Source organism: Chlorocebus sabaeus, chromosome 18 (assembly GCF_047675955.1).
Source record: "Chlorocebus sabaeus isolate Y175 chromosome 18, mChlSab1.0.hap1, whole genome shotgun sequence".
NCBI classification, from domain to species: domain Eukaryota; kingdom Metazoa; phylum Chordata; class Mammalia; order Primates; family Cercopithecidae; genus Chlorocebus; species Chlorocebus sabaeus.
Genome location: NC_132921.1, coordinates 5,370,459 through 5,390,768, shown reverse-complemented (window position 1 = coordinate 5,390,768; position 20,310 = coordinate 5,370,459). Strand labels below are relative to the sequence as shown.

General features: G+C 46.2%; 1 protein-coding gene across 2 annotated transcripts in view; it reads left to right on the top strand.

Moving 5' to 3' along the window:
* ZNF407 (zinc finger protein 407) overlaps nt 1–19,340 on the top strand; it is a 461,011-nt gene extending 441,671 nt beyond the window's left edge. For both annotated transcript variants that reach the window (XM_008013765.3, XM_073006236.1), the window contains one exon: nt 16,866–19,340. In XM_008013765.3, coding sequence (XP_008011956.3) covers nt 16,866–18,184 — 1,319 coding nt within the window. In that variant the 3' untranslated portion in view covers nt 18,185–19,340. The remainder of the gene's footprint in view (nt 1–16,865) is intronic.
* Nucleotides 19,341–20,310: the final 970 nt, after the last annotated feature.

The following is a 20,310-nucleotide window of genomic DNA, read 5'->3' as shown; positions in this document are numbered from 1 at the left end:
ACAGAAATTTTAAAACTGCAGCAACACGGGACCAGTCACTGTCCTGTTTCCTATAGACGAAGCGGTGATCAGAGCCAGGCTGCCCAGCCCGTCTCTGAGAGTATCAGCGTGGCCAGGCATCAGCGTTCTACCAGTAGGAGGGAGCTTAGAGACATCGAACCAGTGGATTTAATCCACATCCTCAGAGGCTTAGACTTTCGGAGAAAGATGAATAGGAAACCAAGTCGCTGCGCATCCCTCCACTCATTTTAGCCAACACTGCTTCACTTTTACTGCCTTACATTGTGAAGTTCTTGGGGAAATTTTTAATAGTTCTGATGCTGAAAAATTAAAATCCACTCATAAGCCAACAGTTAGAAAGTGGAGCCAGGCCCGTCCGAATGAGCAGCATCCTCCTGTGCTTACTCCCCGGAGCGGCTGTGCAGAGAATCTGTGAGAATCAATCCCCTCCCTTCTTTGGCTTTTTGTTTTCATAGAGTTGAAGACAAGAAAAAAAAAAAACCTTACCTCACTCCCTCCTTGCATGTGTTCTATGTAGATTCAAACCCAAAAGTCTCTTGTCAGGATTTGGCATTTGCCTCCCGAATGTCCCTTGACCTCTGTCCTGCCGTATATACTAGTCGAGTTTAAGTCAAATAAATTATGTTTATGGTAGTTTCTCTGTAGGTTAAAAAGTATCCAAAGAAAAAGGGAAGGAAACCTTCTTTATTAAGAGGGCTGTATCCAAAATCTAAGCTAATTTTGATTTATCTACTAGAATATTTGGGATTCTGATTTGTTTATATAAATTTTAAAAATTGGACAATAAAGCCAAATATTGAATAATACAAGCATGCTTTAAGAAAGAACCAAGCCCAGTGTTAGAGGAATCTGTTTTTTGCTTGTATGACGTATTGGGAAACGGATTATGTGTGGTTGATCTGTGCGGGTTTAATGACTAGCAGGACGATGTCAAAAATTGGAACAAAAAAAGCAAGTAGCATTGTTCTAGCCAGTAGGAGTTACTAGTAAAAGGATGGCATAGAAAACAGAAGGTACTCATAACACTAAAAAAAGCAGGCATGGCCCTTCCTCCAGGACTGCCCTATGAGTGAGCGAGTTACAGGAGCACCCAGAGCCAGGGACCCTCTGCCTTCTGCGGCCTCACTTTGAAGGTGACTCTGCTGCCAGCACCCTGGCCCAGCATACTGCAGTCATGTGACAGCTTTTTAAAGCGGGTTCTGTGATAGAGGCTTTTCCAAGAGGATTTTTTTCCCCTTTACTTTCTGTATGCAGTTTACCTACTGTACTTCCTGGAATTTCTAATAAGACTTTCAGATATTTTAGTAATACTTTTCAAAGCATGGCTCCTCCTAATAGACACCTTGGCACTCTGTAAATTAAGTAAGACAACAACTGTTAGATCACCAGGATAATGCAAACGTACAAGCACAGTAATCAAATGGACATATATAAAAGCTGAGATGTATAGTGTCACTCTCTCTGTTTTGCCCTTTGGCAATTCTGCTTTGAGTTTCTTTCAGCCAGCAAATGAGGAATTAATTCGGTACTGTCATTCTGATTGTCTGGCTGCTGCAGAAGAGAGTGGAGTATCTTTGTTGAGAAAAATACCTGATGACGTTTAGTAGTGAGTAGAGGCGAAGGTAAACATATGAATGTCCGTATTTCTGTGCACATCATGCCAAGTTTCACATGAGTTTCTTTTCTTCGTTATAGTAATGAAGCCGCTAATCAGACAGCCTTATATTGGTTGTTATATAGAATATGGCACGTGCTGGTATTCACAAGTCGCTAACCACGTGTGCAGGAGGAAAATGGCCAGAATCATAGACTGAGATCCTAATGGAACTGAAGCTGACAGCTGTCAGCAGCATCGGGCCTGTGCCTCCTCTCCTGGCGACCTGTACAGACACCGCCCTTTTTGCTCTCCATAATATTCTGATTCCACTGATTAATTTTGTGGTCTTTCTGGAATTATGTGGCAAAGGCCTAATTTCTGTCTACATGGTATTTCTTTTTGTCATTTGCCATGGTCGATCCCTCTCTTCTTTCTTCCCTTCCGTGACCTCAGGTCTTGACTTTTCAGCCTTTTTGACTGGCTCTGACCATTCTTTGCCAGTGTCCCCTGGAGCTCCTTTACTCAGAGTGGTTGTCAGCCTCCCACGCAGTGGGTGGGAGTAGTCCCACCCTCAGCTATTTGGGACTACTACCTGTGTTCTCATCATAGCCTTCAGAAGTCTGTTTCCAACCCAGCCGAGCCTTCCCCAGGCCTGAAGCATGTTGCCAGTAATGACTGACAGGACTCTTAACTCTCAGCTCAATACGAAAGTGAGAGATGCTTTTATGAGCCAATGATTGGAATCCTGACACTTTCTGTCTTTAAAAAAAATCAACTAGATTATTTTCACCAACTTTATAATTATGTTTAAAATGTTTGTTTTGTTTTAGAATGACAAGATGTGAAGGCCTGCTATTTGCAAACATGTATTTACAAATAACATATTTTGCTTGTGAACGGTTATGATTCCTAAAAACTGAAAAAATTAATTAAATTGGAGGGTTGGAAGGGGCAGAAGGGTTGAGCAGGCAGTGTTCAAGCTGTAGGGCCACCAAGCCAGAGTCACCTAGCGAGAGGCTCCCTGGCTGGCAGGAATGGCCTGGTGGGGACCCTTTTGTGGAGTCACCCTTGGTCAGCCTGGATGCAGTGGGGGCAGTGCTGCCAGCCACGCTCCTTGACAGGAAATCTGAGTGGTGAGTGCTCACAGCAACCTCGCTGTCTTTCCAGATAACACTCTGGCCAGTAGTATTTTTTTTTTTTTTTTTTTTTTTTTTTGGTTTGGGGCTGGGGGAGTTGTTAGTCACGATCTCACTGTCAGCTGGCGTGATACATAATTGCACACGGAACTAGGCAGATTCAAATCTCCGGTAATTGCCCAGAAAGTTCATGTTGTTTGCATTTGGAGGAACTGAGCATCAGGTAGTGTCTTGGGTGGCTGAGAGCTGAAGCCAGAGATCGGCATCACGGAGCTCAGATGAATCACTTGGTGTCCGACAGCGCAGCCTCCTGCTCTGGCAGGGTTCACTAACTAGCCTGGGATCGTGCTTGCTTGTCCGGTTCCTGAAGACATGTGGGTCCCCGGCACTGTCTGCTCTGATAGGCCCACTCGTATTCAGCAGAACTTCTGCTCCCTGCTTTGGGAGTTCTAGAATCATTATCTAAATATTAGCAAGAACATTGGAGCCCTTGATTTGAGTCCTCTTTGCAGCATCTCCAAAAAGTGGTCGTTCAGGTTTTTTTTACTAGGAGCCCCAATGCTAAGGCATCGTGTTTCAGTTTCTGAATCAGTGTGATTAAGGCAAAGTTTTCTTCCTGTAAATTCCCTCTGCTGTTCCCCATTTTGCCCTCTAGAGCCATGCAGAATGAACCTGTTCTCTTTCTGCATGATAGTCCTTCAAATATTTGTAAATTGAAGCCATTCTTTATGCATTTTAAGTCCCCAGTTATTTTTGTTTCTTTTCTCTATATTCATGGCTATTTGTCAATGTTTGTCTTAAAATATGGAGCTCAAACTTAAACACAACACCCTAAGTATGGTCTGACCAGCTCATCATCATATTATTCCCGTTCTTCGCCTGAACTCCGTACTTGTATTGATGTACCCGCGTCAGTGTGTTGATCCTACCAGTGGCTAGAACTTGGAAGTCATTTTCTATCATACTTTGGGCAATTTTTTACTACTGATTGCAGGACTTTACATTTATTTGCATTAATTTCAATTTTGTTATATGTATAATGTGCTTCAAATATTTTAGTCATACAAGATTATTTTGTGTATTCATAGATATTAGTTACGTTATATACCAATTTCAGGTGATATGAACTGAACTATAATGCATTAAACTTAAAATAATACTAATTATTGTTACCATATAATATATTACTGTTAATATATTGAGCCCTTTCTATGTGTCAGGCACAATGCTAAGTATTGTACATAGGCTGTCTCATTTACTTTTTAAGAAAATAAGTATTATGTTACGTATATTATTGATTAAGAAAACAAGATTCAATAAATTTAAGTAACTGTCTAGAATTACGAAAAGTCTAAAATTTTATCCAGCTTGCAAATGAGCTGTTCCGCCACAGTTTGTGGGTACCAGAGAAGACACGAGATTCCAGGGTCAGAGATAAAGGACTTTATTAATCACAGCAACAGTTATAGCCAAAGGGTCAGCATCTGACCCAGTTTCCCAAGTCCCAGCTCCCACAGGCTGACAGGAAGAGGCTGGTGACATCTGTACATACAGTGGGTTGTAGTACAGGCAATGAACACTGAATTCAGGGAGCCCAAATCTTTTATTACGAGCAGTAAACTTGCCTGTTCTCTGCCCAAGAGGAGTACTTTTTTGTTTTTTTGAGACAGAGTCTCGCTCTGTCACCCAGACTGCAGTGTAGTGGCGCAATCTCGGCTCACTGCAAGCTCTCCCTCCTGGGTTCACGCCATTCTCCTGCCTCAGCCTCCCGAGTAGCTGGGACTACAGGCGCCACCACCACACCTGGCTAATTTTTTGTATTTTTAGTAGAGACGGGGTTTCACCGTGTTAGCCAGGATGGTCTCAATCTCCTGACCTCGTGATCCGCCCGCCTCGGCCTCCCAAAGTGCTGGGATTGCAGGCATGAGCCACCGTGCCCGGCTGAGGAGTACTTATTTTTATTATAATGGACAATGAATCCATTTGCCCTTTGCTCTGCAAGAAGTCACCCTCTTTCTCTTCTAAGGCTATTTTCTCTAGAAACGTCCATGAAAAGATAATCTACTGTAAAGGTAGTCAGTACCTCAGCTCACAAAAAGCACCAAAACACAGAGATCTATGGAGATTTCTCTTTCTATAGTAACTTCCAGGTGTAGTGAGGAATCAAACCCAAGCATGCTGACACCAGAGCTCATGCTCTTTCTCTTACCTGGAAGATGTTTTAAAGGTTAGTCCATCCTTCCTCTTTAGGTTTGTCTTCTTTTTAAAGCAATACTTATTAAGGCCTATTATATGCCAAGCACTGAAGATGCCATGGCAAATAATAGAGCCCTGCGCTCAAGGAGCTCTCAGTGTAGCAGGAAAGACAAGCACATGTATGGATAATTAAGATTCATTGTGATAGGCTGGAATTACGTACAACAGGCTGTATGGGGGTCTACCTAATGTCTCTAAAACCTGACGTAACTTTCAAATTAAATAAACGTACAATTAAGACATGTGTAAGTATCCAGTTGCTTATGGACCCGTGTTAATGCTGTCACTTAGGACCTAGGTTTTTCTGTTAGGTTTACCCGGAAACTCTAATAATGATAAATGTGACAAACTACAAAAGCACCTGAGTGCATTCTTCCCGTGCTCACTTATGGAACCTAAAAATTCTACTAGTAGTCATGCGACTGATTTTCACAATGGGTATTTATTCTTCTCATTATGGTACTAAGTAAAATAGATCATTGCCTTTCTCTCCCATTCGCTGACTCTCTCTGAGATCTCAAGACTGTCAGCAGTGCGATTTCATTTCCCATCACAGTCACTCTTAATGAAGTAGAGTAATAGCATCAGAACCACGTGAGTAGTGAAAGAAACATATTCAGGGTTCTAGGGAAGAGAGAATTGATATGGAATGGAATCTCTGAACCTTGGAGGTTTTAACACTGTTCCAGTCCTTAGATGTCCTACCCTTTAAAAACTTCAACAGCTCTTAAAGAATTAACAAGTGTTGCTCAAACATTGTGTGTCGGGACTTATTCCAGCCATGCTGCTGCTAGTCTGGGGGTCGGTCATCAGGTAAGGAGTTACGTGAGACATGTCCAAGGGGCCTTTCTCCAGGGAACTCCCTAAAAAGCACAGACCACCGCATGTCATCGGGCACTGTCATAAGTGAAGGCCAGGCTCATTGGACACACAGCCAGCTGCCCACTTGACATAGTCCTGAACATAGTTTAGGAAGGCAGAGACTCTGCCTACTTACCTCATGTCTATACTCCATCCAGTATGCCATAGATTCATGCTCAGGAGAGGCTCTGGGGAAGACCTTTGGATAAGGAATGTGATGAGAGATGGAAATGGAAGGTTACCCTTGTCGAACGCTGCTAGCTGCGCTTGCATATGTGTGTATGTCCACGAAGGCGTGTGCTTGGGTGTGCTTAATTGTATGTATGCACGTGTATGTGTATATTTAAAGAAAACATGTAGATGTTACACTTGATTAAGCATATAAAGTGTTTAAATTTTAGAAAACAGTATTAATAATCAGCCTTTACACCCCATTGTATAACGACGTTACCTGACGCTGTTACCTGCCACAGGAGTCACACGCTTGTCCTAGATTGGCTTTGCCCCTTCAGAATATCAAGGTGAGCCATTTGTTGATCCACAGAAGAAAAAAAAAAGAGAAGAATGAGACAGAATGCCACTGCTCTCCCTCCATGAAGGAGCTCAGGGGCCTGCCTTCCGGTCTTCCCATGTCTCTTGAAGATCCTCCACCAGGACCAGGCCTGTAGCTTTATTTTGGGGACTGAGAAGTTCCGGCAGAAGAAGTGGCCCTTAGATATTCCACCTGAAAACATTCCAAGTCCTGCCTTTCTAACCCTTGTTGAAGATTATGTCAAGTGGACCCAGGCATCAGCTGCCTGATTGATAGAGCTCGTTTTTTGGGTGCCTGAGTTTGGATTACACATGGTGAATTCAGTTTTCCACTTGTTCATGTCACCATTCCCACACAAAGTGCCTTCTGGGGGTGTCTGTGGGGCACCCCGTACACAGCTTTGCTACCGCTTTCCTGCACGTGCACCTGTGTGGAAGGACGCACGTGCGTGGATGTGACTCCCTGATCAGCGTTCAGATCCATACCGCATGCTCGTAGCTATGTGTGCCTGCCAGCCATCTCCTTTCAAGCAGGCTTTTAGTGAAAAGGCAAAATAGTGCCACCTGTTTAACAAAACCTTTAACTTCCCTAATAAACTACTGATAATTTTTTTTAAAGATAGTTTTCCTGTTTGCACCGTCTGGAACACAGTGGAGTCATGTGGTCCTGTAAGTGGCCCCAGCCCCATGACACGTTATTACCTCATTGAACTTACTACCCTATTTCAAAAATCTACTGTGGAAATTTTCTGGAGGACTTCAATGTGCAGTGCATAGCTGCTGAGACATAATGGCGCACTGTTCCCTCTAGACACAGTGAGGCCTTAGTGCCAGCCGCACCCGGGTCCTGTGTCGCCTCATCCTGTGCATTTCAGATGTGCACAGTGCACCAGGTGGACAGGACCCCGACAGGCCTGGGGTCAATATTCATTTGGATTGTGCTTTTTAAAAGGATCTCCCTCTGAACTTCCCTTGCTTCTCAGAAAAGCCAGGTCAGGTGTGTGGAGGGAAACCACAGATACTGCCTCACCAAGCTGCCTGACTGTGGGTTCCAACAGCTGCCACTTCACTCAGGATTTCCATTTGAAAGTTAGTTTCTATTCATTCTGCTCATTCCAGAGTCAGGGTTCATGCCTCATAGTTTGTCTTTCGTTAGATTTTTGTTAAGGTTTATTATCCCAGGGGTATGTTATTCTGCAGGACCCAAGCCACAGATACTCTTCAGCGTTCAATAGGAATTTAACTTAGATATTTAGGAAAACGTTGAAAATAAAAATTTTAGTTTCTACTGGTTAGGAAGAAAACGCGTTATCATTTTCTACCTTGACAATGTCAGCGTCCAGTCCACCCCCTTGGCCCTGCCGTGTGTAGAAAAGGCTGAGGCTGGGTGTGGCCTGGCACAGAGGCTCTCCCAGGTCCATCCAGGTAGATCCAAGGAAGGACTGAGGGCCATCGTCCCCTCACCTTCATGGCCCTGTGTCCTCCCCTTGGCTTGCTCCGTGGTGACAGCTCCTGAGGCTCTGCTTCCCCCGCACCTGACAGCCTTGCCCAGCCAGTGGTGGCCTCTGCACCCTTTCTCCCGCTTTCATTTCCTGGACTCAGGGATTTCTGCGGGTTTGAATCTCCTGCCTGAAAGAGCCCGGGCCTTCCCAAATTGCTATCCCCAGGGTGCTGGGGTCCCCTGGCACACACCAGCTCCGTTGGAAAGAGCAGCCCTGTGCCCAGAACATATGATTCATTTTAAGGCATAAAGAAGAAATCCGCATTGTTTCAAGTGTACACAAGCAGCTGCTGTCGTTTGGCTATGAGCAGATGTTAGACCTCCGAAAGCTTTGCTGATCATTAAAATACTAACTGTTAGTGTTTTACCCCAGCCGTAGGTTCTGTTTACTGTAAATTTGATTTTAATGGTGCCTCTGTGCGGTTACTGAGAAGCGGTTTGCTTTCTACCTTCCTACAAAAGTGTCTACAATGAAGACAAATGTCTGTTTCCTCTCATTTCCTTGGGAACAATATGAAGATACTATAATATAAAGGAAATACAAACATGACTACAAAGTGAATGTGAATTTTTTTTACAGGGTTTTTCCAGAAAAACAAAAAGGAAACAAGTTTAATCTGCCTTGTTAGCCTTTTCAAGTCAGCTTTGTTAGAGACCTGCCCTCCAGCAGGATTGGTTGGTCTTATTTGCATAATTTTACCTTTTAAGGTGTGTATAATGTATACAACTTTTGAAAAATAGGCCTTGTCTCCTGATCCTGTTCATCTGCTTTGGGAGTTCATAGACTGTCAGAGGACATTTAGGAAAAGGTGGTTGGGATTCCTGATTTTCTGATTCCATAAGAATGCCTGCTCCAGTTTGTTAGGTCTTTGAGTCAAACAGAGGCAGCCTTACAGGAAGCAGGGGCTGCTATTTGTCTGGTAGAGTTCGAAGGTCTTCTGGAAGCCTCACTCCTGAGGGACTGACATTCCACAGCCCTTTTCCAAGCCTGGGTTCCGCCCCCACGCAAAGCCGGAAGGGCACTGTTACGTGTTCTCAGCCGTTGTCCCTGATGCTCACACGCATGTCGGGGCACAGGAGCAGAAGGCTTGCACTGGAAGGAGAGGCAAGGGTGCCTCCGAGAGGGACACCCCCCTTCCCGTGGGCCAGGGCTCTGACCTCAACACCCGGAAATGTGTGCAGAGTGGGAGACGCACCCTGTGTTGATACTGTAAGGGTTCCCCTCCACCGCTCCTCCCCTTGCTTTGTTCCAAATAGGACTGAAGACTTTGGAGCGCTTTCTGCTGGCACATCGACTGGCAGTTCTTAAGAAGTACTGTTCATGGGTGAATGACTGGATCAGAGCCCTTCCCAGCCTGATTTTAAAGTGCCATGTCATCACCCTCCATGAAACTCGATGACACTGTTTCTGTCACCTGAGTTCAATTTCCAAAGGGACGTGGTTGTGCATCGCGATCTCTCGGTGCAGCTCACAGGCCTCTGCACAGCAGGGAAACAGTTAACCACTGCCCTTCCTCTCCACCCCACAAAGCCTGTCAAGATAACCTTAAAGCATGCATTCTTATCTCACTGAGTGAGATTTGTGTGCATCACTTCTATTACTGTTAGATCTTCATGCATGAAAATGATCATATATACCTAAGGGTCTGATATAATACAACATTTCTTAGGGTTTGTGACTTTAAAGGTAAAATATTGTCTTTTGTTCTTTGTCACTCTTCAGTGGCCATGGAAATGTCTAGACCCATGGAGACTATTCTTGGTAAAGTTAGAAACCTGCATGATCACGTATTTCCAACTCGAGATGAAATTTCGTCTCCGTTTTTTGTGAATATCAAGCATTCTTTTCAGGGGTTTTATATGATTATCTTCAGTTGCTGCCAGTGTTAAGTGTTGCACCCATGGCAATTAAGAAAAAGGGACTAAAACTTTTGGTACCTAAATTTCTGCCCTGGTTTATTGTAAATATTCATTCACTAAAAATTGCATGGTACATCCAAAGAAATTGTGTATTTGAATTTATGTGAAAGAGTTTTCCGGAAATGGTGTGAACCTCAGTTAATTTTTACAGAAAAGCAATTTCCCCATCTCTTCTTATAAAACAGCAGCCTTCATGAAATGCAAGGCATGACGAAGACTTGACTGTCCTCCTTCAACGTACTTGTCTGTGTTTATATGTGGTACACAGCAGAGAGTGACCAAAACTCCTTTCAGTTATTACGCTGTGATATGTTTAGCTCATCCTTAGGCCAGCTCCTGTCAGCTGACCAAAACTAATCTGTACTCTGAGATAAATCTCACTAGTTTAGCTACCATGTTTAACATGCATGTCAAAGGCTAAAAATAATTCTTAATCCTGTATTTCAAGTAACCTATTTGTTTCTATTTTGTGTGTCAGTTTTAGTAACACTGACCAGAATGTGTTTCTAACCATTGAAAATAATGGGGGACATGAGGTACTGACCAACCTGTGTTCTTAAAAAATTAAAAAAAAAAAAAAAAAAGGAGAAATTGCCATTTGATTGCTGGAATATAAAACTAAGAGGTTACTCTGTCCCATGCTATACCAGATTCACACTCTTTCTTTGATCCTAGCCAAGTCCTTAAACCACTTGATTGGAGTTTCCCCTTCAGGAACTTGAGGAAGTTTACATTGTTTAGTGCAAGAAGTAGCTCAAAGGCAGGGAGTCCCCCGTACTATGTACCAGTGTTAACATGAAAAGTATCACTTCTTCAAACCCAGAGTCCAGTGGGGGCTCTGTAACAGGACGTGCTGCATAATGCCAGGGAATTATTATTGTCGATAAGATGAATAAATTATGGAGCAATTATTGATATCAGTTTGACTGGCTAAACTATTGGTGACTGCTATTATAAGAATAATGTATTCCCTGGTTTGAAATTTCTAAAAGGTTATATTTCATTGAATTTTAATTTGTCATTTTTCCTGCTTTCACTTGAGAAACTTATAAGCTTTTGTGACATTAAAATATGGCTCTAATTTATTAGCATAATCTGTTAATATTGTTTCATTTTAATAGACATTAAGTATGATTTCTTAACATTCTTGTTAAAATTACATCTTAAAATTGAAGCCGAGAAAAATTATATGTGGCTTAAGAATTGCAATGTCCTGTGTGTCCCAAATTTTTATGTGAACTGTATTATTTTTTTAATCGCATCGTATTCAAGGTGCTTTCATTATGACTGTGAACCAACCCAGCATTCTCAAGCTTACTGGGCCTACCAAACTAGAAAATCTAAAGTGCATCCAGTGTCTGAGATGTAACCTAGCAATGTATCAACATTTAGTACCGTTTCCAGAGAAGCTTAGACATTTAAAATAAATGCTGACTTGTAGCAACAACGTGGTTTACCTAGGATATTAGCACAGGCTTCTGTAGGCATTAGGCATTTCACCCCACGACATGTCTTTTTAATGCCATCTTTATCTGCTACGTGATGCATGAAATCTACTTTCGGTTTTAGAACTGCTAACAACCTTTGACCCCTTTAGTGGAGACACAATGTGACCTTTCTATTGTCATCAGCTTTCATTCTCCTGAAAATTCCATGAATTTTTATTACAAGTTTTTTTTTAAACCAAGCTGAGGCTTCCACAAATTACTTGCCACAGATGAGATGAAGTTGTTGAAGTGGTGTTAGATAAGTTTTACAGCCAGCATGTGTGCGGCCGAGGAGCCCAAGCCTGTGTCCTACAATGTCATACACCAGTAACTGCTGAGCCTACTATTGGATAAATACATCATTTTATGGAACATTGATTGTTCTATAAACCCAATGGAGTATTATGCTCTATGATCAAACCATTTAGATTGTGTGTAGAGCACAGAAAATGCCATATTCAGGATGGTACTAAAAGTGCCATTTGTGTATTTTATGGATGTCATTACAGGGGAAACTTCTCTCTGTAGGCCCTGTTTACTGCAAAATTTTTTAGTCTGTAATGACATTTTTCATTCACAACGTATGCCTTCAAGAGAGGGGGCCCTTGTTTTTTTTTTTTCATTCGGGTTTACTGCACAAATTCTGTACATTTTAATTAAACGTAAGCTTAACAAAAGCGTAAGGTATTTATTCTGTGGGAAAAAGTGGTGACAGTAAGGAAGGAGCAGCACACACAGAGGAAGGCGTCAGGTACGCAGCCCCGTGCTGCTTCCCAGAAGCACACCAGCCAGCAGAACAGAGCCCTCAGCACAGTTTTGGGGAGCGGAGTCTGTGCGGCTTCACCCCTCCACCCCGGCGTCATGGAGCTTGTGTTTTTCCACACTGGAGATGTTGGCTTCGAGCACGCAGAAGGAGCGGCAGCTTCATAATGGCAGCCCAGAGCAGTGAGCCGAACTCAAAACCCTCTCCCCAAAAGCAAATCCTCAGACACCCCAGTAACTACCTTTTTATTCCATCCAAGCTGTGAACTTCCAATGCATTCGGCTCTGAGAAGGGAGTAAAATATCCTTGTCCTCGCAAAAGTAAACGGGGAGAAAGTAAGGACTTTGTAGACGGGCACGAGGCTGCATTTTAATGTCACTTATGCCTTCTACACAAAGCTGCTTATCGCCCTATTGGAAACAGACCCAAAAAAGAATGATTTTAGGCACTGTCTGGTTAGCTACTGTTACTGTACTGAAGTCTGACACTGTCTTTTTTAAAGGTACCATAATACAAATACTACATGGAGCATCCATGCCCCATTAAGGCTTTGCGCGATTTTTGGAGACATAACAGTGACTAAGCAGTGAAGGATGCAACCTGTACCACGTACCTGTTTTCCAAACACAGTATCCATTTGACCATTTGCATTTGGTGAGCTTTACGGTTCATATTTACCAGAAAGAGCTCAAAAATGGAGGTTGATGTGCCCAGTAAATTCCTGGTCATAGCCCAGTTGGAGTTGAAAGTTACAGAAAAGACTCACATTAGTTTAAATGACACTTGAACTTCTACATAGCTCAACATTAATTCATTATGGTTGAAATGGAAGAATCTTCAGTGGGTGAATCTTTTTCAATCTGATTGAGGCTGTTACATTTTATAGGTGCTATTTTTCAAAGCCGTACTGACAGCACTCGAAGTTATTAAATTGCTGAATCAAAAGATGGACCCGCGCTCGCATTTATGAACTGTGATGGACTCGCTGGGCCTGTGCGTGCGCGGAGGTGAGGACGCTGATGTTGCTAGGCTTCGTCACACCCCACACTGACAGCAGTATTTACCCATTTAGTTTACGTTAATGGTCTGGAAGTGGCTTAACCCACCTCTGGATTCAAATACATTCAGTAAGTAGTTCAGAATAGCATAATTATCAGTGCTGCAAGGGATTCAAAGGATAATTCTACACCCAAGAGATTTCCTGTCCAGTTACAGAGTAAAGAATAGAATTGCTCGGACTCGAGCGTGCACCATTTCTTCCTGAGACTACCGAAGAAGAGGATGTTTGTTCTTTCTTTCCCAGCTATAGTAGTTCCTCCTGTCTCTTAATGTACTGGCAGTATGTCCTTTTCTGTAATTAAAAGTAATGGGGGGGGGGGGGGGGAATGACCAGAAGGCGCCTTTTTTGTTTTTGTGTCCTTATTTCCCTTGTTTTCAAATTCTGAATTAGACTAAAAATGACATTAAAATTAGAGAATGAACAGAAACAAACAAATCAAGGTTGACATGTGAAGATGGCACTGGGTAGAAAAAGTAGGGGTTGGGGAGAAATTGCAAGCATACCAGAGAAAGAATTTGGCAAGTCCGGGAGGCAAAGATCTAGAGGTCCTAGCAGATGGCAGACTGACGGGATCAGCCACACATGCCCAGCTTATGCTCAGGCGGAAAGGGAGCGTGAATACAGGAGCTGTGGGCGCCACCCTCTTGAGGCTTCTGACCTCTCTGAGGAGAGAATATAGGAGGATCAAAGTTTACAAGACAACCGTGAGACAGGCAGCGATTCAACCCCTGCCCTGGGAGCTGCACGCCCACCCTCATCTCAGCTTAGCTTTTAAACTCTGATCTTCCTCAGGGCAAGGCATCAGGCGGGGATGGGTGCGGGTTCTTTCTGCAAAGTGGGAGGAGGGGGAAAGGCAGGTAGTCAGGAGCTCTGTCCCCAGGCACGTGCCCAAGCAGACCCTGTCCAAGGCTCTGCAGTGGCTCCCACAAAACTTACCACCCGTGACCTTTGGAAGGTCTCCAGGCATTGACACAGCGTGAGTACCACAGGTTGAATACCTGTGACTGCTACCACCAAGCCTCAGGAAGAGGAAGTCGTGTTCTGGAAGTGCCTGGTACCCGAAGCATACAGAGGGGCCAGCCAGCAGCCCCATTTAGTGCTACCCAGCTGTTCTCTGTCCTTGGTTGGGGGTAACCATGAGAAAACAGGGTGCACTATAATTAGGGAATTTGTTCAGCTAGACTCATGAACATTTTGGCCCCTCTTTGGGAAGGGTGAGTTGACCTTGAAGACGCAGTGCTTTCCTCTGCCTGGTGCATGAGGGCGAGGCCAGGCCTGGCTCACCCCTGCGGCTCACTCGCCTGACCGCACCTGCTCATGCTAGGGTTCCATGGGTGCAGAGCGAGTACACAGGCGGATCTCCTGGTAGTGGAGCTAGTCCTGGCTGGCCCTGCAGCTCTTTTCTTGACCTAAAATTCCATACCCTTTCTAAGATTCACACTTTACAGAGTTGCCTGAGAAAGAAGATACATTAATTAGTACTTAACAGTTAATTAATACTTTCAAATCCAGGACCGTGTTCCTCCAGCCTGAGTAAGAGCTGGGACATGTCCTCTTGGTAAACGTGATTTAACAGTTTCTGCTGATCCGGCGTGAGACGCACCCACTGGAAGACAGGCCCTGTCTGGGGTCTGTGTTCAGAATGAACTCGGTGTGGAAAGAAACGCTTTCTTACAGAACACCACCAACACGATAAGCAAAATGGTTGACTCTTTTTAAGAGATCCTGGCGATAAATCATCTCTAACAGTTCTTAATCCTTTCTTCCCTTTTGTTAAGGTTAAAAGATGCCGTTAAGAAACTGACCCCCTCAAGGAGAATAAAGCAGAATATCTCAAATATGTGGTTGCTGTTGAAATACAGAAATGTTCGCTGTGGGCCACCTGTCGATCATTCTCTTATTTAGGAGGGATGGAGTCAGTTAGAAACCAGTGGAAAACTGGGATTTAAAGAAGAAAGCAGGAAGTCTCTTTTATGAGTCCATTTATTTTATATGAAATAAAGTTTACCATTTCCAGCCCTGTTTTATCCAGCAAGGCAGGGAGCGGCAGGCATTGCCCTGAGTCGCCAATGACATTGAGGAAGGTGTGATGTGCGCCTGGCCGTGTGCCCTCGTGCAGCACCTCCCGTCCCCACCGTCCTTGTACCATGCCAGAGTTTTCCTTGTACAGCACAGATGGCAGCCGAAGCCCCTGGCCCGAGAGCTCTGAGATGGGCTCAGCGCTCCTGCAGCAGCCCAGGCCTTTCAGAATCCCACTGCCCACCTGAGCCCTGTGCCCCGCCCGCCTGCGCTGGGTATCCCGTTGACAAAGGGCAGACGGTGAAGGGCCCAAGATGGCCCCAGACCAGGGGATGCATCCAGCTCCAGCTCTCCCCTCCTCACTCTCGTCCCTGCTCGCCCCCTCTTTTCTCTCCTGGTCTCCCCTTATTGCCTCTGCCCGGGCACCAAGGGGCTTATGGTATCTTCTACACACAGTGTTTTCACTAAGGCATTTGGAGCTGGCACTTCAGATCAAAATTTCTTACCCTCTGTTACCGTCCTGTAGTTTTCCTGCTGAAAAGTCAGCACACTCCTCCTCTCTGCAGCCCATAGCCCAGGTACCTTAGCACAGGGTGGAGGAAGCCTTGGGCAACCTGCTCTGAGATGAGCAACCTATTCTCCTGACAGCCGGAGCCTTCCACTGCCCCGAGGCCTTGAAGCACCGTGGGGACCCACGGCCTTCCTGCCTCTGCCTGGGCCTCGCTGCTTCTGTCTGGGACTTCTCCTCCCAGCCCACAGGAGATGGCTTGAATCTTGTCCTGAAGACAGGGCTCCAGTGTTGTTTCTTTTTTACATCTTTCCCTGAATATTCTTTCCTGAATGTATGGCTTCTTTGTCTCTGTGCAGTACTTGTCACCTTAACATTGTATCCAAGGCATTCGGCAAACACATCTTTGCTGATTACTTGTCCCATCCCAGGCACTGTCCGGAAGATGGACAGAGAGGAGGAAGGCTGAGTCCAGCCCCTCGAAGCCCACCACCCAGTTCTGCAGTATAGACTCCCCTCTCAGCCCCTGAGTGGCCAGAACCCCGTGTCTGCGGGTGCCCATTACCGTGCAGAGCGCCCTGCATGCTGCCAGGACACGGCGACTCACATGACCGCACAGGCTGCCTGCCTGGGTTGAGCGCCTGAAACGTCGATGTTCAATAAGTATTTATTGCATTAAACTTTTACAGCTGTGTTTATTGATGACATTTTAAAAAATTTAATATGGGAGGCTTTCATTCTTTTTGCTGAATAAACAAATATACCATATATAATATTTGGTCATTAAAAAAATATTTTCTTTTGGGTTAGGAGATACTGCTGCTGGCTGTTTGCTGAACTTTACTTAGCACCCATGACCGAATGCATTGTTACAAAAGAAATGATGGTGGTAGGGGGAGGTATCCAGCCTCCTTCCCTGGGCACTGGAGAGGCACTCACCCCTGCAGAGTTGTATTGGACAGCTCACCCTGGAGAAGTGCACTGGCAGCATTAATTGTGTGTGCCCTCAAGCCTAGAGCCTGCCTGCAGATGCCCACGGAGGCCTCTGGCCCCGCCGAAGCTTGCACTGTAGAGAGCTCTTCAGAGTTTGGAATAGGGGGTCACGGCGTCTCTGCTGAGAGCTTAGCGCTTCTACAGAAGCAGTGTCTTACTTGTACGCCTACGAGTCCTTTGTCCAGGCTCTAACTGGTCCCTGTCTCCCTTAGGCATTGTTTCCAAGTCCTACGAGTGCCGTCTGAAGGGACAAGGAGCCACCTTCGTGGAGACAGATAGCCCCTTCACCGCGGCAGCCCTGGCAGAAGAGCCCCTTGTCAAGGAGAAACCCCTCAGAAGCAGCAGGAGGCCGGCGCCGCCCCCCGAGCAGGTGCAGCAGGTCATCATCTTCCAGGGCTACGACGGGGAGTTTGCCCTGGACCCCTCTGTGGAGGAGACGGCCGCCGCCACGCTGCAGACGCTGGCCATGGCCGGCCAGGTGGCCCGGGTGGTACACATCACAGAGGATGGCCAGGTCATCGCCACGAGTCAGAGCGGGGCACATGTAGGCAGCGTGGTGCCCGGGCCCATCCTTCCCGAGCAGCTGGCTGATGGAGCCACCCAGGTGGTCGTCGTGGGAGGCTCCATGGAAGGCCACGGCATGGATGAGTCCCTCAGTCCAGGTGGCACTGTGATACAACAGGTGACCAAGCAGGAGATTTTAAACCTCTCAGAGGCGGGAGTCGCTCCCCCCGAGGCATCCTCAGCCCTGGATGCGTTGCTCTGTGCGGTCACTGAATTAGGGGAGGTGGAGGGCAGGGCTGGACCCGAGGAGCAAGGCAGGCCTGCCCCCAAAGACGTGCTGATCCAGCTGCCCGGCCAGGAGGTCTCCCATGTGGCTGCCGACCCTGAGGCCCCCGAGATCCAGATGTTCCCACAGGCCCAGGAGAGCCCGGCTGCTGTGGAGGTGCTCACCCAGGTGGTGCATCCCTCAGCAGCCATGGCCTCTCAGGAGCGGGCACAGGTGGCCTTCAAGAAGATGGTCCAGGGCGTCCTCCAGTTTGCTGTGTGTGACACGACCGCGGCCGGCCAGTTGGTCAAGGACGGTGTCACCCAGGTGGTGGTGAGCGAGGAGGGTGCCGTCCACATGGTGGCCGGGGAGGGTGCCCAGATCATCATGCAGGAGGCTCAGGGCGAGCACATGGATCTGGTGGAGTCGGACGGGGAGATCTCGCAGATCATCGTGACGGAGGAGCTGGTCCAGGCCATGGTGCAGGAGTCCAGTGGCGGCTTCTCCGAGGGCGCCACGCACTACATCGTGACAGAGCTGCCCCCAGGGGTGCAGGACGAGCCGGGCCTGTACTCCCACACTGTGCTGGAGACTGCAGACTCGCAGGAACTCCTGCAGGCCGGGGCCACGCTGGGCACGGAGGCCGGGGCCCCAAGCAGGGCAGAGCAGCTGGCCAGCGTGGTCATCTACACCCAGGAGGGCTCCCCGGCCGCAGCAGCGATTCAGAGCCAAAGAGAAAGCAGCGAACTCCAGGAAGCGTGAGACGCGTGGCACCTTTACTCAGCGCAGAGCAGGTTGGGCAGGTCCAGCTTCGGTGGGGGGCTGTGTTCCCTGAGATTCATCTGAAACCTTCAAAACCGTGAAGACGAGGCTCCCATGAGCCCTGAGCGTGCACTGCCAGCGAGAGTCACACTGGCCACTAGCCAGGCGCCCACAGAGGGAACCGTGGACGGGGCCTCGGGGAGCAGGCTGCCGGGCGCGTGGGAGGGCCGGGCGCAGGCCGCACAGGGAGCTCTGGTCCACTGGGGACCTTCAGTCAGTGGCCGCCCCCTTTGTCCCGGCCCAACGTTGTGCTGAAGAGAAGCCCAGTGTTGTCGGTGGGTTTTTCTCTCACAGGTGTTTTCCGTTTCAGTTATCAGGTCATGGCCGTGGGGAAAGTGGTGAAGATCCCCCTCGTGGCTTGGGGTGCGCCTGCTCGTGCAGTCAGCATGTAGCTGCCTTTACATTTCATTCTCTACTGGGCTAAAAACTGCAGCTACAAGTGTTACTGTCTTGGAGCATTCTACGTCCATTCATTTTTTTTTTTTTTTAATTTTACAATAACAGTGTCCCCAGACCAAAGGAAGCCTGCTAGCTCATTTCATGTATAAATTTCCCATCTTCAAAGAGTTTAGGTGTCTTCGTTGCTCTGGTCACATTCTGCATAAAAGAAATCCTCTTAAGCCTATGGTTAAGAAAAGCCTTGAAGTTTATATTCAGTTAAAATGTATGTTGGTGAAGATAGCCAGTGCTTCTAATTTTGACTTAGTTTCATACAATAAAGCTTATATGTGAAATGCGCACTCTGGAAGATATTGTTCGTATCAATATTTTGCTTTTTATAACAAGAGTTTGTTCATATTGATACATTTTTGCAGGATTTCTTCGTGATTTGTGTCAATTTGAAAATGCTGACATGAAACATTAACACATGGAGACTGTGCCCTGTGGCCCTGCCGTGGCCGCCAGCATGGTCTGTGTTTCCTTGTGGATTCACTGCAACTGTCGGATGCGAGTTTCTGTCGCAGTCATTTGTTTCGTGATACAATTGCTCTTATTCTTTTCCAAAACTGTAAAATAATCTCCTCCCTCAAATGCAAAGGTTGTTTTTGTTCTGTTTCTGTTTTCTTTGAAATAAAATTATAGCATTAAAAGATCATTATGGCATGTTCTTTTCAGCAGCCAGTGGTGGGCAGCTGTGGCAACTGAGGGGCACCCCGGCGCTCGCGGCTGCTGGCTTCTCCCTCCTTCGTGGCCTCCAGACGCCGTGGAGCGCTGCCGCGCGTCCCCTGCAGCCCGATACTGTTTCTCAGCGTCTGGCAAATGGCCCAGATGCATTCTGGTGACAATAACATATTCTATCATGGATAGCATCTAGAAATTGAGAAGAGCAGACATGAGAGGAAAGGAGAATGGTACCTTCTTTGTTTAAATACAAGCGCCGTTTAAAATCTTTTCCTGAGAGAGCATGGGGACCAGCTCACGCTTTGCCCAGTTCAGAAGCGGAACCGGCCTCTTCCTAGCACGCTTCTCACGGCTGAGCTCTGTCCACTCTAGGGCCACCTCCCTTTAGACAGCCACCCTCCAAAAAAATGAGAACTGAAGGTAAAATTTCAAGGCTGACACTGAGATCCATAATTAGCTGAGTATGACCTCCTCATGTTTCTTAACAATGGCAGGGCTATTCAGGGCTTCTTAAACACTGTCTTCAGCAAACAGTGACAGGATCAAGGTGACCTTTACAAAGTGATGGCCCTCGCCAGGCTTCTCATACATGTTAAAAAAAAAAGGGCGGGGGGGATGTTTTTCAGTGGAAATATTTCTTCTTGATCACTCCTCCCGTTAGCGGTAGCCCACGGTCCTCGGCTCGGATGCTAATTCCTAACCGTGCGTAGTCCTGTATGGCTAACCTTTCTGCTGCAGTCCAGGGTGTTGACACTGACATGCTGCAGTTTACCGTTGGTGATTTATTTAGGATAAATATGTCTCAGGTGGCATTTAATCCTTCATAAAACCAGTGTAGCCTGCAGTGTCAAACCAGCAATCACGTTGTATGCACAATGAAAAGAGCAGGCCTTTGCATAAAAAAAAATTGTACAGAAGGTGTTTCTAGGCTCAGAAGGATTGTG